Genomic DNA, 17,498 nt, shown 5'->3' on the forward strand with positions numbered 1-17,498 from the left:
GAGACTGTGATGGTGTCAGTGGGATCTGAGGCCACTGGGGGCAGTGAGGGCCTGCGTGTCGGGAGGTTGTGGTGTGGTTTCCTGACCTGCATGAAGCCACAGCTGCTGCCACCTGAGCCCCCTAAGGAGTGCAGGGTGCAGTGACCCATCTGATCTGCTTCATAAGCCTTAGCTACAAGGTCTCAGGGTTCATCCTCAGAGGCCTGCAAAGGCAGGGGACAGGAGTCCGGGGCTCCATCCTGCAGAGGAGACAGTTAACAGAGGGGATGGACAATCCCGGGTCTCCTGCAGTGTCAGGAGGAGGAAAAAGTGAATCTCTAAGTAACCCCAGCTCCTCGAGCCCCTGACCTCATCATCCCCCCACAAAAGCCAGAGAGTGAGTGTCAGGATTATCAGTTAAGAACACCGTGACTCCCATCATGGATGTCAGGACCGTCCAAGATGGCCCACATTCCTGGGCCTGTAACGGTCAGTGTCCTGACTGAGGACAACACGTCTAAGACTTTCATCCTCTCAGAAAGTCCTGCTGTTCACAATATAGAGACTCTATGTCCAAGGCCAGGTCACAGGTGAGAAGAGAAAGAGTAGAAGCAGGAGCAGGAAGCAGATTTGCATGGGGGCCCCGCCCTCCTCTGGGGGAGGGGATAAGAGGGCAATGGGGACCAGGCCCAGGGCTGAGGGCTCAGAAGGCAGCATCTGGGGCGTCTCCACCATGGCCTGGGCTCTGCTCCTCATCACCAGCCTCACTCAGGACTCAGGTGAGGCCTCCAGGGAAGGGAACCCCGGGGACCTGACTCATCCCTGGTGTCTTTGTCCTCACGGTGACCTGGGCTCCAGCAGGGAGCTGACCACAGTGTGTTTCTCCTCTTTGCAGGGTCCTGGGCCCAGTCTGCCCTGACTCAGCCTGCCTCAGTGTCTGGGAATCCGGGACAGACGGTCACCATCTCCTGTACTGGCACCAGCAGTGACATTGGGGCTTATAATGGTGTGGGCTGGTACCAACAGCTCCCGGGCTCAGCCCCCAAAACTCTGATTTATGAAGTCAGTAAGAGGCCCTCAGGGGTCCCTGCTCGGTTCTCTGGCTCCAAGTCCGGGAATACAGCCACCCTGACCATCTCTGGGCTCCAGGCAGAGGACGAAGCCGACTATTACTGCGGCTCATATAAAAGTGGTGGTACTGTGCACAATGGTTCAAGTTCATGGGGAAGTGAGGCCAAAACCCACCTGAGGCCACAGGCTCCCTGTTGCTCTGACTCTGCTGGTAGCTCGTCTGCATCTGGTGCTGAAGCGTCAGCAGCTGAGAGGGCCCCTGAGGACCCTTCTCAGGGATGAGGAGAAGAGGAAGCGGTGGTTCATGGTTGTTTTCCCTCCTCTTTAGGCCTCATCTGAGTGGGAGCGTGACCCAAGAAAATAGTCACGGCTCGTGAGGAAGCTGCCACTTGGCCTGTGCTGATTCTCCACTGGGCCCCCACCCGTGTTGCCCCCCTTTGCTTCTAGACCAACAACCGCAATCAGCTCAGCAGGTTCCTAGGCTGAGTAGAGACTATGACCCACAGGAGGGACACTGCACTGCAGGAACTGCTTGGTTCTCCTATTTCACAGGGACGGAAACCCCTAGACCAAACGGGCAGCGGACAGGAAGGGAGGCGGTCAGTGGTGGGTGGAGCACACAGCTGGACCAGCTGGATTCACTGACCCGGGGCCCCTTCACACAGGCTCTGCGTTTAATGCTACCTGCAGCTGGCAGGGGGGGCAGAGGGTACAGGGGAGTCCCAGTGGTTTGGTTGATGATTTACTGGAAGCAGAGTCCATAACGTGATCCTTAGTGAAAGGCTGTTGCTGAGCCAGGAAAGACGCTGGGATTGCTGGCCTCCAGAGGAGAGGAATTCTATCCGGGGAGAATATTGGAATAACCCTGTGACAACCTGGACCAGGGGTGCATAAACCTCCTACTTGACACAGAATTCCAGCGGCTGCAGGGGAATGTCCACATCAGAAATAGAAAAAGGTCACCTGTGAATTGCTTTTGAAAAAAAGGCAAAACTTTCCTCCAGGTACACCCCTGTCTAGCTTGAGAGCTGACGTCTAATACGGAGGATGGAGGCAAAATGAGGGAAAATTGCCATCAAAAATATTGACAATTCAGTTCAGTTCAGTTCAGTTCAGTCGCTCAGTCTGGTCCAACTCTTTGTGACCCCATGCACTGCAGCACGCCAGGCCTCCCTGTCCATCACCAACTCCCGGAGTTTACCCAAACTCATGTCCATTGAGTCGGTGATGCCATCCAGCCATTTCTTCCTCTGTCGTCCCCTTCTCCTCCTACCTTCAATCTTTCCCAGCATCAGGGTCTTTTCCAACGAGTCAGTTCTTTGCATCAGGTGGACAAAGTATTAGAGTTTCAGTTTCAGCATCAGTCCTTCCAATGAACACTCAGGACTGATCTCCTTTAGGAGGAACTGGTTGGATCTCCTTGCAGTCCAAGAGACTCTCAAGAGTCTTCTCCAGTGCCACAGTTTGAAAGCATCAATTCTTTAGCGCTCAGCCTTCCTTAGGGTCGAACTCTCATGTCTGTACGTGACTATTGGAAGAACCATAGCTTTGACTATACAGACCTTTGTCAGCAAAGTGATGTCTCTGCTTTTTAATCCATTGTCTAGATTTATCATAGCTTTTCTTCTAAGGAGCAAGCGTCTTTTAATTTCTTGGCTGCAGTCACCATTCACAGTGACTTTGGAGCCCAAGAAAATAAAGTCTGTCACTGTTTCCTTTGTTTCCCCATCTATTTGCCATGAAGTGATGGGACCAGATGCCATGATCTTCGTTTTTTTGAATGTTAGTTTTAAGCATTGTTTTAAGCATACTGTTGTTCCATCTGGACCTAGGATGTTCACCTGGAACAGAGCTGATAAAAACTCAAGTTTTTCATCTTGAAACAGGAGGCTCAGCCCTCCCCTCCTTCCTCTCATCCAGACTCATTCAACAAACATTTGTCCTTGAGCGGCTGCTGGTGCGATGCTCAAGAAGGCATGTGCTCATGAGTTTTAGGGTGGAAACAGAAAAACACCAAAACAAAACCAACAGACCATGGTTTTAAAGAGTGAGGTTGTCAGGGATTCTCTGAAGAAAACAGAGGGCAAAGAATGCCTCTGTGGGACTTGAACTGGAAAGGGGATCCCTTTAGCTCTGGCTTCATTGGCCACGGAGTCATGGCTCTTGTGCTTCTGAAGCGTGTGTCACTCGGTATAAACAGCTGCCTCCCAGGTGACCTGGTGCCTAGGCTGTGGTGGGATGAGTTAGGCAGTCTCCGGTGAGGGTCTGTCTACTGGTGGGGCAGGTGATACATCCCGTCCTGGAGGGAGTTAATGGACAAAGAGACATTGTAAGGTCGGACCCTGGGGGCCATGATGGGCCGCCCCTCCTCTCCCTCCTGCTGGCGAGAAAGTCCCTAAAGGAGGAGCCTCCCAGATGCCAGGGACCAATGACAGCACACTCCGCCAGCTAAAGCCGCCCCACCCCAGCTGCGTAGAGAGACCTATCAGCTCACGACACCACGAACCAGCAGCCTATCAAAACCCCCATCCACTAGCCCAGCCATCCCTCGCAACGTGCGTGGATAAACAAACTTCCAACGTGGTCCCGGCGCATGGATTTCCTCGACCTGCCCCTTTCGGGTCCGGGAACCGCACCCGGGAGCGCTTCGCCATTAAAGCCCGTTAAACATTTTTTGGTGTACCTGGTCACCTTTTACCTAACATCTGGTGCCCAACGTGGGGCTCGAGGCGAGGGCCCATCCCGCTGAGAGCAGGATTTTCGGCCCCCCTCGGGTCTGGCCTGTGCTGGACCAGGTCACCCCGTCACCCCTCTGGGACCATTCAACCGTCTGGCAGGATACGGGGTAAGTTCCATCGGTCGGGCTCTGGGGGTTTTTGCTCCCATGGCGATTATTCCCTAGGGTGTCCAGGTTCCGGTAAATCGCGGCCGCGTCCTGACCCCTCCTCCGCAAGCCAGGCTTGCTTCCTCGCCGCCTGTCAATTTGGAGACGTCCATCTTGGCTGAGTGGCCTTCTCCTCGCTGGGTTGACGGCCTGTTCGGGGACGCCTGGCTGGACCACTCCCAGCCTCATTAACGACTGGTCCAGGACCTTCATTTCCTAGTCGCCATGGGGGCAGCTCCCTCCAAGCCCGACCGGCCCTGGTCTACACCACTAAGATGTTTACTTGCCAACCTCAGAACTCTGCATATCTCTGGAGAGATTCGTTCCAAATGCTTAACCTTCCTTGTTCTGAGGCATGGCCCCAATATTCCTTAGATAATGGCTCACAATGTCCACCAACCGGAACTTTCGATTTTGACATCCTCCGTGACTTAGATAATTACTGCCAAAAGACAGGAAAATGGTCTGAGGTACCCTACAAACGGGCTTTCTGGCTGTTGCGCTCCCGTCCCACCCTATATACCCACTGTTCCCCTTCTGAAATTCTCCTAACTATCGCCCTTGCCAACTTCTCCCATATCTTCCCCTCCTCCACCGCCCTCACAGCCCAGCCCTCCTGTGACAAAGCCGCCTCTCTATCCACCCCTCACTTCATGCCCGGCTTCACCGACCTCCCCCACACCAACCTCCTCTCTATCGCCCTCACCCACTCCCTCCACATCCAGCTCTCCTGTGACTACGCCTCCCGCCGCTCCCGTGGCTCCACCTCAATATCCACCCCTTCCTCCATGCCCCCCCTTTATTGACTCACCAGTCAGCTCACACACAAGGTCGCAGACCGCTGCCAATCTGCCGCCAGCTCCCCTGCTTCCTCTGCACTAGGTGGCCAGCCCGGAGGGTCTCACCCATGTCCACATGTCCTTTTTTACTCCAACATCTTGCCCATATTTAACAACGGCTAGGCTCCTACTCGGCCAACCCCTCTAACTACATCAAAAACTTCACCCAGCTATCTCAATCTTACGCCCTCACCTGGCAAGACATATTTGTCATCCTGGGGTCCACTACTACCCCAGAAAAAGAGAAAGGCCATTTGGGCCGCAGCAAGGGAGATAGCAGACTGGAAGCATCTAGCCAACCCAGCTGACCCTGCTCGGCCACCTGGAGGGGCTGCTATTCCAGACGTAGACCCACACTGGGACTATCAAGAGGGACAAAGAGGGAAGGCCAATATTCAGTACATGATAGAATGCCCATTAGAGGGAATGGAGACCACCTCCCTTAAGGTAGTAAACCTACTTAGACTAGATGAAGCGACCCAGGGCCCCGATGAAAACCCAGCAGCCTTTCTTAACAGGCTGACAGAGGCTCTCACCACCTATACCCGGATTGCCCCAGATTCTCCGGCGGGGGTTACTACCCTAGCCAACCGTGTTATATCCCAATCAGCTCCAGACATCAGAAAAAACTTTCCACGGCTGAGGATGGGCCTCAGACCCCCCTCCGAGACCTGGTAAAAATGGCCTTTAAGGTTTACAATGCCCGGGAAGAAGCCACCGAAGCCAGCTGCAAGGCAAGGCTTAAACAAAAAGCCAAACTCCAGGCTAACCTCCTTGAGAGACACACCCAGGCACTGGTAGCAGCCCTGTGGCCGGCCACGGGACAAAAGGTGGGTCCCCAGAAGCCACCACCGGGAGCCTGCTTCAGATGACCAGTGGGCTTGCCGATGCCCAAACCCCCGGCCCCCGACAAAGCCGTGCCCTCGTTGCAAACAATGGGGACATCTGGCGAGTGATTGTCCCCAGGCGACTCAGACCCCGACCTTACCGGGCCGAGGTCTGGGCACCCAAAAGGACATTTCCTCTCCACACCCCGCCTTGGAACTTCTCTCCTTTGATCAAGATTGACGGCGCCCAGACTCGGGGACCCCCATAACCCAAGCCGAGTCCAGGGTAATGCGTCAAGTGGCAAGTAAGTCTATCAATTTTTTGATAGATATGGGGACTGCTTATTCGGTTCTTCCCTCCTTCGGGGGCACCTTACATCCTTCCCAGGTCTTGGCGGTGGGTATAGATGGCAGGTCTTCACGACCCTTGCAGACTGGGCCACAGCCCTGCCAGCTTGACCACTTCCTGTTTGCACATTCTTTTCTGAGAATCCCTTCTCCAATTGTCGACCCTACCATTTGGGACACTGAAATCCCTCTGGTAGCAACCCAGCACACCCACATCCTGATCAAACTACGTGATCCTTCCCACTTCCCAAGCAGCCCTCAGTTCCCCATCTCTCACATTCACCTACGCGGTCTTAAGCCAATCGTAGACCGCCTCTTAGGCCACAGCCTCCTGGTCCCCACAGCCTCGCCCTGCAATACCCCCATTTTCCCGATACAGAAACCTGCTGCTGGCTACCAACTGGCCCAAGACCTTCGACTGATAAACGAGGCCATGATCCCTACCCATCCGATTGTCCCCAATCCCTATGCCTTGCTTTCTGACATCTCTAGCAGGATGACTCACTTCACTGTCACAGACCTCAAAGATGCCTTTTTCACTGTCCCCTTACACCCAGAGTGCCAGTTCTTCTTTGCTTTCACATGGACCAACCCAGAAACCTTACAGTCCTCCCAGCTAACATAGACAGTCCTCCCCCAAGGGTGTAGAGACAGCCCCCATTTTCTTGGCCAGGCTCTGGCCCGGGATCCGGCTACGTGCCTGCTGGCCCCTAGTGTCCTCTTACAGCATGTGGATGACCTTCTGCTCAGCAGCCCCTCACAAGCTCTGTCTCAGACACATACCACTATTCTTCTTAACTTCCTTAGCTCTAAAGGACACTGAGCATCTCAACAAAAGGCCCAACTCACCCAGACCTCTGTAACTTACCTAGGTCTAAAAATTACCCCAACAACTAAAGCTCTGACTACTGACAGACTCAGTCTTCTCCGAGACCTCTGCCCCCCTTCCACTGGGGAACAAATCTTATCCTTTTGGGGGTTAACATGATTCTTCTGGCACTGGGTCCCCAACTATGCTTCACTGGCTAAACCCCTCTACACAGCCGCAAAAGACACCCCTACTGGACCACTCTCTTCAGAAACAGAGGTCAAAAAGGCTTTCTACAACCTCCGCTCAGCTTTGCTGTCCTCTTCCCCACTCTTCCTGCCCAATTCCAATCTCCCCTATCACCTGTATACTGATAAAAAAGGGGCATAGCCTTTGGAGCCCTCATACAGCCTGCGGGCCCTGAAATGCTGCCAGTGGCATTTATCTCCAAACAGTTAGACCCCACCGCCCAGGGATGGTTCCCCTGCCTATGTGCCCTGGCAGCAGCAGCTTCTCTATACGCAGATGCAAAAAGCTAATTCTAGATCAACCCCCAACTATATTCTCACCACACTGCCTGGCTGACCTCTTGGCTTCCACATTCCTGTCAGACCTTAGCGACTCTCGGCTCCAGCAATTCGCCATTACTAAGACACCCCTGCCTCCTGCCAGTGAGTGACACGCCCTGTCCAATGCTTGACTGGCCTCATCTGCTGTGGCTGTTGCCAATCACAACTTTGGCTATACTCTTCACCATTGGACTGGCTGTCACCTACCACCCACCCCCCACCCCCAGGACTGGCCGCCCACACTCCGACTTTCACTGGCCCTTGCTTACCTTGCCATCTGTTCCCTACTCGTGGGGTGCTATTCCCTTGGGGCATCCTGACCTGGCCATATGTCTCTCACCCTAGCCTGCCTTGAGGACTTCATCTTGGCCTTACTGCAGGACCTTTGGCTAGCCGCCCCGATCACCGACTGTGACTCTTTCAGGCAATTTTGGATCTACATTTACAGGGGACCTTCCTCTTTTTTACGGAGTTTTAATATTATAGCTAAACATGTTCTTGCCACTATTGCTCCTGGCCATGATAATACGAGCTGGACAACCTACACCCTGCCCCAGGGGCTGCACAGAACGAAGCCCCTGGGGAACTGGGTTCACAGCCTACACTTATGTCCACCGAGACTGTTATGCTCCACCTGCCCAGCCATGCTCTCATGGAGGTAAATGGCATTGGACGGCTAAGGGCCTAGGTACAGCCAAGTCAAGTTCAGCCTCTGACTGCCACAAAGCTAGAGGCAAAGATCTCTGTTTTACCATGCAAACTCATTATGGAGTGACAGATGGGAAAGGGGCCCAAGATCAGAGGCGAAAACAAATCCAACATAAGGTCCAACAAGACCTCATAAAGCTAGCAACTGAAGCCTCTAATCCACACCATGAGCCCAACAAACTCCTAGGCCAGGTTCATCAGGCGCTCAAACCCTTAGATTTTTCATCCCAAATTTTCACCAGCATCAATGACACCTATCAGACGCTAACTGAAACCTCACCAAACCTCTCATGTTGGCTCTGTCTTCCCTGGAGACCCCGGCCATTCCTTGCCCAATCGATTCCCAGCAAAGGGATAGAGGCCCAAAATCTCACTGGAAATGCCACAAAAGTAACCTGGCCAATGGGGCCCATGACCACCGAGGTATTGTATCTACCAGCCAATGCCTCTTGCATTCTGGCCAACGACATTTCATTGACCACAGTGGCCTGTGATGGCTCGAGACAAGGCCCCCATCCCCAAACCCTCCAATATGCAGAAAACCCGGGATATTCTTTCTCTGTAATCAGACCGCCTTACTACAGTGTTTTCCACCCAACTGGCTCAGCCTTGCACCCCAGTCTTCCTTACGCCCTAGCTGACATTCTGACACCACAGGCGATGGAAGACCAGATCCGACCAACCCACCGCCGACGAAGGGCATTGGCGGCGGCTCCCCTGCTCCTCGGAGGAGGTTTATTCACAGCCTTAGGACTGGGGGCGGGGGCATTGGGATCAGCCACACACTCTTACTAAAAGCTCTCCGCGACCTCAGTCGAGACCTGGACAAGGTGGCAGACTCCCTGATGGCATTACAGACCCAGATAACTTCTCTGGCAGGAGTAGCTCTCCAAAATCGAAGGGCCCTAGACCTGCTAACGGCCGAAAAAGGGGGAACCTGTCAGTTCTTGGGGGAAGACTGTTGTTTTTTCATTAATGCCTCGGGGATAATTTAGAACAAAGTCCAAGAGTTGAGAGAAAGCATCAGACTTAGACAGGCCGAGTCAGGCGGTTCCGACTTTTTGGGATGGTGGAAGTCATCTTGGGCAAAATGCCTTTTCCCACTTCTCAGACCCCTCACTGCCTTGTTCCTCATCCTGTCGATAGGACCTGGTGTTTTTCAGATCATCCTCCAGAGGGTCAGGGATCTGAACCAGACGGCTACTGGACGGATGCTGATGGTGGCCACATACTCCAAACTCCCATCCAGAGACCCTGAGGCCCCCTTAAGGTCACTGGGATCCGGCCACCACCCTCAGCCCCAACGATGCCCCAGTTCAGCAGGAAGTAGTGAGAAACGATCACGGCACCCCTTATCCTATCAAAAGGGTCAGAATGTAAGGTGGGACCCCGGGGGCCATGATGGGCCGCCCCTCCTCTGCCTCCCGCCCAGGAGAAAGTCCCTAACAGAGGATCCTCCCAGATCCCAGGGACCAATGACAGCACACTCCGCCAGGTAAAGCCGCCCCGCCCCAGGTGCATAGAGAAACCTATCAGCTCGCAACACAAGGAACCAGCAGCCTATCCAAACCCCCATCCCCTAGCCCCGCCATCCCTCGCAACACAAACTTCCAACACGGTCCGGTGCGCGGATTTCCTCCACCTGCCCCGTTCGGGTCCGGGAACCCTGCCCGGGACCGCTTGGCCATAAAAGCCAGTTAAACATTTTTTGGTGTACCTGGTCATCTTTTACCTAACAGACATGAGCTTAGAGGGGATTGGGGCAGGGAGGGCAGCAGGCTGGAGGGAGCCCTCTGGTGCTGAGCTGGATGGGAAGGGGAGGGCAGGAGGGAGGGATTTCCAGCTGCCACTCAGCTGCCTCCCTGGGCTTGGTTGGCAACGTCTACAGCCACCAGGGGGCAGTAAAGGCCAGGATTTGGGGAAGGTTCTGGTGGCTTACACTGTCCCACGTGCAGCTTCAAGACGCTTCCCCAGTGCTTCAGTGGTAAAGGACCCAGCTGCCACCGCAGGAGACTTGGGTTCAGTCTCTGGGTCAGGAAGACCCCCTAGAAAAGGAAATGGCAACCCACTCCAGTACTCTTGCCTGGAAAAGCTCGTGGACAGAGGAGTCTGGTGGGTACAGTGCAGGGGTCGCACAGAGTTAACACCACCTGATGCCTAACCAACAGCAGCAAGGGAGGTGTCAGCGGCTGCTTCCCCAGATCCCTTCTTATGTCCCAGCGCATTCGCGCTGCAATAAACCATCTTCAGAAGTGCTGACAGATGGCCAATGGCTCAGGCTCGGGTCTCAGACTCAGAGCACCGCCGAGAGAGGGTGGAGGGGAACATGAGGGAGGGCTCTCCAAAGAGAGGGGGACAAGAAGGAGCTGGGGTGAGGAGGAACCCGTGGGGAGTTTGGGACAAGCAGGACAGACTCTTATCCGTTGGGTGGATAAACACCAAGGTGCTATGCAGAGCACAGGGAACTGTGTTCACTATCCTGTGATAAACCGTGTCGGAAAAGGACATGGAGAAAGAATGTATCCGTGAGTATACCCGAACCACTTTCTTCTACAGCAGAATTAACACTACATGGTAAATCAACTATACTTCCATAGAATCTTTTATTTTTATTTATTTTTTCCTTTTTCTTTTTGGCTGTGCCTCGCAGTATGCAGGATCTTAGTTCCCAGTGATCAAAACCGAGCCCCATGCAGTGGAAGCTCAGAGAGGTAACCATGGGACCACCAGGGAAGTCCCTCAATAACAGTTTTTCAAACAGAAGGAGCTGAGGGGTAATGGTTTCCAGCTCTGCGTTTGACTCCTGGAGTGTGGGGCAGCTGGAGCTTTGAGCCGTCGGGGCCCCAGTTCTCTCTTTGTGGATCAGCCCACAGGACATTCTGGAATTTCACCTCCAGGAACCATGGTGACTTGTGGAAAGAGAGGAAGCCCCAGGTTCATTGCCCACATCCTGTCATGGACTTGGTCTGTCCTCACTGAACACGTGAAAGAGTTAATTCTCAGGAAGTTCTGCTAACCAGGGAGGGAGAAGTATCTAGAACAAAGGGCCAGGTCAGAGAGGGTGAGCAGAGGGGGTGAGGAGGGGCAGGAGCAGGAGGCAGATTTGCATGGGGGCCCCGCCCTCCTCTGGGGGAGGGGATAAGAGGGCAATGGGGACCAGGCCCAGGGCTGAGGGCTCAGAAGGCAGCGTCTGGGGCGTCTCCACCATGGCCTGGGCTCTGCTCCTCATCAGCATCCTCACTCAGGGCTCAGGTGAGGCCTCCAGGGAAGGGAACCCGGGGACCTGACTCATCCCTGGTGTCTTTGTCCTCAGGGTGACCTGGGCCCCAGCAGGGAACTGACCACAGTGTGTTTCTCCTCTTTGCAGGGTCCTGGGCCCAGTCTGCCCTGACTCAGCCTGCCTCAGTGTCTGGGAATCCGGGACAGACGGTCACCATCTCCTGTGCTGGCACCAGCAGTGACATCGGGGGTTTTAACTATATTGGCTGGTACCAACAGCTCCCAGGCTCAGCCCCCAAAACTCTGATTTATGAAGTCAGTAAGAGGCCCTCAGGGATCCCTGCTCGGTTCTCTGGCTCCAAGTCCGGGAACACAGCCACCCTGACCATCTCTGGGCTCCAGGCAGAGGACGAGGCCGACTATTACTGCGGCTCAGCTAGAAGTGGTTACAGTGTGCACAGTGGTTCAAGTTCATGGGGAAGTGAGGCCAAAACCCACCTGAGGCCACAGGCTCCCTGTTGCTCTGACTCTGCTGGTAGCTCGTCTGCATCTGATGTTGAAGCGTCAGCAGCTGAGAGGGCCCCTGAGGACCCTTCTCAGGGATGAGGAGAAGAGGAAGCGGTGGTTCATGGTTGTTTTCCCTCCTCTTTAGGCCTCATCTGAGTGGGAGCGTGACCCAAGAAAATAGTCACGGCTCGTGAGGAAGCTGCCAATTGGCCTCTGCTGATTCTCTCCTGGCCCCCACCCGTGTTGCCCCCCTTTGCTTCTAGACCAACAACCGCAATCAGCTCAGCAGGTTCCTAGGCTGAGTAGAGACTATGACCCACAAGAGGGACACTGCACTGCAGGAACTGCTTGGTTCTCATATTTCACAGTATTACAACCTCACCCGAGCCATGACAGGCTCAGAGAGGTGCATTAGGCCAAAAATAATCCCTGAGTCATGCTTCCGAGGCTTCCGGGGATGGTAACTCTGGCCAATCAGAGAGATGATAACTCTGGCCAATCGGAGGGATGCTGACTGGCCCATCAGTAAATACCAGGAAACCCCTGCAGCCAGTCAACCCTTGCCAACTCCCTGTCTTTGTTCTAAACTTATAAATCCTGCTGTAAATCTGGGCTCAGGGCTCTTGTTCTACTCCACTGTGTTGGATGTGATAGGAGCCCTGGCTCGAGCTAGCAGTAAACCCCTTTATGCCTGTGCATTGCTGTGGACGTCTTATTCTCTCAGGTTTGGGGACTCGGACACTGGGCATAACATTTGGGGGCTCGTCCGGGATCCCTTCAACTGGGAAGAATAACATTCTCCCGGTAGAAGGGGTTTCCTCACTAGGAGGAGAGATATCTGAACACCGGTGTTAGTTTTGGATTAAGTCCAGCGTAAGGCCGAGGCCCGGTATGGTGCTGGGGAGGCGGCTGGCTCTGGTTACTGGATTAAGTCCAGTGAAAGGCCGAGGCCCGGTATCGTGCTGGGGAGGCGGCTGGCTCTGTGAACATCCTGCAGGTAAGACTGAGTGCATTGTCGGTGGCCACCTTGCGTTTGTTATCTGTTTGTCTATTTGTGGTGTCTGCGTTGCTCTTTGTGTGCCCTGCTGGCTCCCAGTGTACTCTGTGATCATGGGACAAACAACTTCTACTCCTTTATCTCTTATGACTAACCACTTCTCTGATTTTAAGTCTAGAGCACAGAATCTATCATTGCTGGTGAAGAAAAGCAAGTTAGTAACTTTTTGTTCTGCTGAGTGGCCTGCTTTTGATGTTGGCTGGCCACAAGAAGGCACCTTCAGCCTGCCTACTATTCTAGCAATCAGAGAGAAGGTGCTCGGCCCCTACCCTTCGGGGCACCCAGACCAAACTCCATACATTTTGGTCTGGCAGGACCTGGTGGAAACCCCCCTGGCCTGGCTAAAACCTTTTGTTTTTCAGCCCCTCATTTCCCTTCCCTCTTCCCCGCCCTCGGCTTCATTACGTCCACAGGTACTAGTCATGGAAGCATCCAAAGAGAAAGAAGACAAAGAGCACAGCAACCGGGTGAAACCGGTGTTCCAGGAATCCTCACTATACCCCAATTTACTTGACCTGGAGACCGAACTCTCCCCGCCCCACTCTGCGGATCCACTTCTGCCCCCGCAGTTTCCTTAGGTCTCTTCTGGAGGGATACAAAGGGACACCGAGCCCTCGGCCCCAGCCCGGGAAGGAGGCCCCGCCTAAGGGACTTGGGGAAAAACCAGGGGCATCACCAGTATGGTGGAAGAAAACAACCCGGGTGCCCCCTCCTCCACAGTCCAGGCATTTCCAGTTCAGGCAGGGCCTGCCCGAGCAGACGGAGAACGGACATACCAGTACTGGCCCTTTTCCACCAGTGATCTTTACAACTGGAAAACTCAGACCCCTTCATTCTCTGAAAAACCTCAGGGCCTCATTGACCTTTTAGAATCTATCCTTTTCACCCATAACCCCACCTGGGATGACTGTCAACAGTTGTTACAAGTGCTCTTTACTACAGAGGAACGTGAACGGATCTTGTCAGAAGCACGAAGAAATGTGCCAGGGGTAGATGGGAGACCCACTACGCAGCCTAACCTGATTGACTGATTGATGAGGGATTTCCCCTGACGAGGCCCTGCTGGGACTTCGAGTGCGCTGAAGGTAGGGAGCGTCTTCGAGTGTACCGCCAGACTCTCATGGCCGGCCTCCGAGCAGCCGCCAGGAGGCCAACAAAGTTGGCTAAAGTAAATCCGATTAGACAAGAGCCAAATGAGAGCCCGGCAGCTTTCCTTGAGAGATTAATGGAAGCTTTTAGACAGTACACCCCCATGGACCCACAAGCCGATGAGTCGCACACAGCCGTCATGCTAGCATTTGTGAATCAGGCAGCCCCAGATATCAGGAGAAAACTACAAAAAATAGAGAGGTTGGGAGAGCAATCCCTGCAAGACCTGGTGAGGGCAGCAGAGAGGGCTTTTAATCATAGAGAGACTCCAGAGGAAAGGGAGGAACGTGTTAGGCGAGAGGAAATAGAATTCAGGGCCGAAGAAAACCGTAGGAATCAGAAAGAATTAGCCCAGATATTCTTGGCAGGGGTGGAACAGGGAGCTAGTTCTCGGAGAACAAGGGAAGTCCATTCAAAGGGTGAAGGAAAGCCAGCAAGGCAAGGACTTAAAAAGGACCAGTGTGCGTTTTGCAAGGAGACAGGACACTGGAAGAATAAGTGCCCCAAGAGAAACCTAAGGGAAAGACCCGCCAAGCAGGAGGTGTCCTCCTCGACCTCCACGGGGGCCCACATCCTATATGCAGGAGAGGATAGCGATTAGGGGGGTCAGGACCCGGCACCCCTCCCCGAGTCCTGGGTAACTATACATGTGGAGGGGAAACCGGTTGGCTTCATGGTGGACCCGAGAGCTCGATACTCGGACCTTAACCGGAAAGACGGACCAATGTCTAAAAAGACCAGCTGGGTACAAGGCGCCACCGGGACTAAACGATATGGATGGACTACTAAACGTCAAGTGAACTTGGGGGCCCAGCAGGTGACCCACTCTTTTCCTGTAATACCAGAATGCCCAGCACCCTTGTTGGGAAGAGACTTACTATTTAAAGTCAATGCCCAAATTCACTTTGACCACGGAGAGAGATCAGTTCTAGATGGGACCGGACATCCCATACAAGTTTTGTCTCTGACATTGAGGGACGAATACAGACTGTATCAGCCAAAGCCGCTCATGGCCATTGACCCCAATGTACAACCTTGGGTCCAAAAATACCCTCTAGCCTGGGCAGAAACTGCGGGGGTAGGACTAGGCAAGCAGAGGCCTCCCATCATTGTCGAACTTAAATCGGACGCTACCCCTATCCAGGTAGAACAATACCCTTTGAGCCTAGAAGCCCGGTGAGGAATCACACCACATATACAACGGCTTCTGGAGGCAAAAATTCTTCAAAGGTGCTGATCTCCATGGAATACTCCTTTGTTACCTGTGAAAAAGCCAGGGGGAACAGAGTTCAGGCCTGTGCAAGAGCTTCGTGAAGTCAACAAACGGGTGAATGATATACATCCAACCATCCCTAACCTGTACACCCTTTTGAGTGGCCTCCCACCAGACTATGTCTGGTATACTGACCTGGACTTGAAAGATGCCTTTTTCAGTTTACCCTTGGCCCCCTTGAGCCAAGAGACCTTCTCATTCGAACGGATAGAAGAAGGCAGCCAGACCTCAGGACAGCTAACTTGGACTCGACTCCTGCAAGACTTCAAGAATTCACCAACGCTATTCAATGAGGCTCTGGGTGAAGACCTCCATGAGTACCGGGTTGATCACCCCAACATTGTTCTATTGCAGTATGTTGATGATCTTATGCTGGCCACAACCACTGAGGAAGCATGCCCAAAAGCAACAGGCCACCTCCTTCAAACTGTGGGGACCTTGGGGTACTGGGCTAGTGCAAAGAAGGCCCAAATTGCTAAGCAAGAAGTCATATACCTAGGGTATAAAATAAAACAAAGACGGAGATGGCTGACACAGGCCATGAAAGAGGCCATATTGCAGACCCCTGAGCCGGCAACTCCTCAACAAGTGAGAGAATTTCTTGGGACTATTGGGTATTGCCGGCTATGGATCTTGGGATTTGCTGAAAAGGCCCGGCCACTATATAAAGGAAGTAGAGAAAATAAAAACTGGACTTGGACTGAGCCAATGAAATGGGCTTTTCAAGAACTCAGACAGGCTCTGCTGGAAGCCCCAGCCCTTGCTCTCCCTGACCCGTCCAAGCCCTTCCAATTGTTCATAGATGAAAAACGGGGAATGGGAAAAGGAGTCTTGACGCAGCAATGGGGGCCTTGGAGGTGACCAGTGGCCTACCTACCCAAACGACTGGACCCGGTGGCTGCAGGGTGGCCACCTTGCCTCTGAATCATTGCCGCTACTGCCCTCCTGGTCCATGATGCTGACAAGCTGACTTATGCACAGCGACTCCTGGTCTACACTCCCCATACCATCAAAGGGATTCTGAAGCAGCCACCGGGTAAATGGATCTCTAACGCCCGTTTGACCCATTATCAGGCTTTGCTGCTGGACACCCCACGGATACACTTCCAGGCGCCCTGCTTCCTGAACCCGGCCACTCTCTTACCCAACCCGGAAGAAGACAGCCCCCTCCACGATTGTGGTGAGATACTGGCTGAGATGACGGCAATACGAAAAGACCTAACAGATGTGCCTTATTTTAAATAACAGTGAGCTGATATGGTTTACAGATGAAAGCAGTTTTATAAAAGATGGACAGAAAAAGGCTGGAGCTGCAATAGTTGATGACTCTGGAAAGATAATATGGGCTGAAGCCCTTCCCCCGGGTACCTCCGCCCAAAAAGCGGAACTAATAGCCTTAATACAGGCTCTGGAGAGGGCAAAAGGAAAAGGAGTCACTATTTATACCGACAGTCGGTATGCATTTGGCACCGTACACATCCAGGGCCCAATATATAAAGAACAGGTGATTTTTGACAGCCGAGGGAGAACAAGTTAAAAACCTGCCTGAAATCCGCAGACTCTTAACGGCCGTCCAACAGCCTCGAGCAATGTCAATAATACATGTCCCTGGACATGAAAAGGGAAGAGACTTCAAGGCTCGAGGCAACCGAGCCGCTGATATGGCGGCTCATGAGGCGGCTAACAGGGACTGCACAGCCCCTATACTGACTGTGGGGCTGCCACCCCCAGGTATGGGAACCTTGCCCCCAACCCCCAAGTATTCCTCTTCTGATCTCAATTGGATTCAAAAAATGCCAGCCCTCAGGAGGGTGAAGACGGATGGTATCGGGACCAAGATGACAACTTGATACTTCCCACCAACTTGGGTCAACACCTCTGTACGCACCTACATCTGACCACCCATCTAGGAGAAAAAAAAAGACTCTAACCCTCTTACAGATAGCACGTTTCGGTTTCCCCAACAACAGGCAACTGTACGAGACATAGTCCAGGCCTGCAAAGCATGCCAGATGATGAAGCCGGGAAAAGGACAGCATACGGGAATGAGGTACCGGGGAGAGAGGCCAGGGCAACACTGGGAGGTAGATTTTACAGAGGTAAGACCAGGCAAGTATGGGTACCGTTATCTGTTAGTTTTGGTGGATACTTTTTCTGGGCGGGTGGAAGCATTCCCTACTAAGGGAAAAACCGCAATGATAGTAGCTAAAAAGATCCTAGAAGAAATAGGACCTAGGTTTGGGCTGCCGGTGACTATTGG

The 17,498-nt window shown here is 53.3% G+C and overlaps 1 protein-coding gene and 1 gene segment (V, D, J or C); both read left to right on the top strand.

The window, feature by feature from the left end:
* Window positions 1-17,498, top strand: part of LOC114108841 (immunoglobulin lambda-1 light chain) — a 469,312-nt gene that overhangs the window by 329,779 nt on the left and 122,035 nt on the right. Inside the window, exons 1-2 of one of the 15 annotated variants that reach the window (XM_060401334.1) lie at window positions 680-758; window positions 875-1,178. The exons of the other annotated variants lie outside the window; for them this stretch is intronic. Of the exons in view, the coding sequence (XP_060257317.1) occupies window positions 713-758; window positions 875-1,178 (350 nt within the window). The 5' untranslated portion in view covers window positions 680-712. Of the gene's footprint in view, window positions 1-679; window positions 759-874; window positions 1,179-17,498 lie in introns of those variants that run through there. 15 annotated transcript variants of the gene reach the window in all.
* LOC132658057 (immunoglobulin lambda variable 2-14-like) lies at window positions 11,197-11,873 on the top strand. The segment is given in 2 exon segments: window positions 11,197-11,285; window positions 11,401-11,873. Coding segments are annotated over 2 exon segments (504 nt in total).

Source organism: Ovis aries, chromosome 17, assembly GCF_016772045.2.
Source record: "Ovis aries strain OAR_USU_Benz2616 breed Rambouillet chromosome 17, ARS-UI_Ramb_v3.0, whole genome shotgun sequence".
NCBI lineage: Eukaryota > Metazoa > Chordata > Mammalia > Artiodactyla > Bovidae > Ovis > Ovis aries.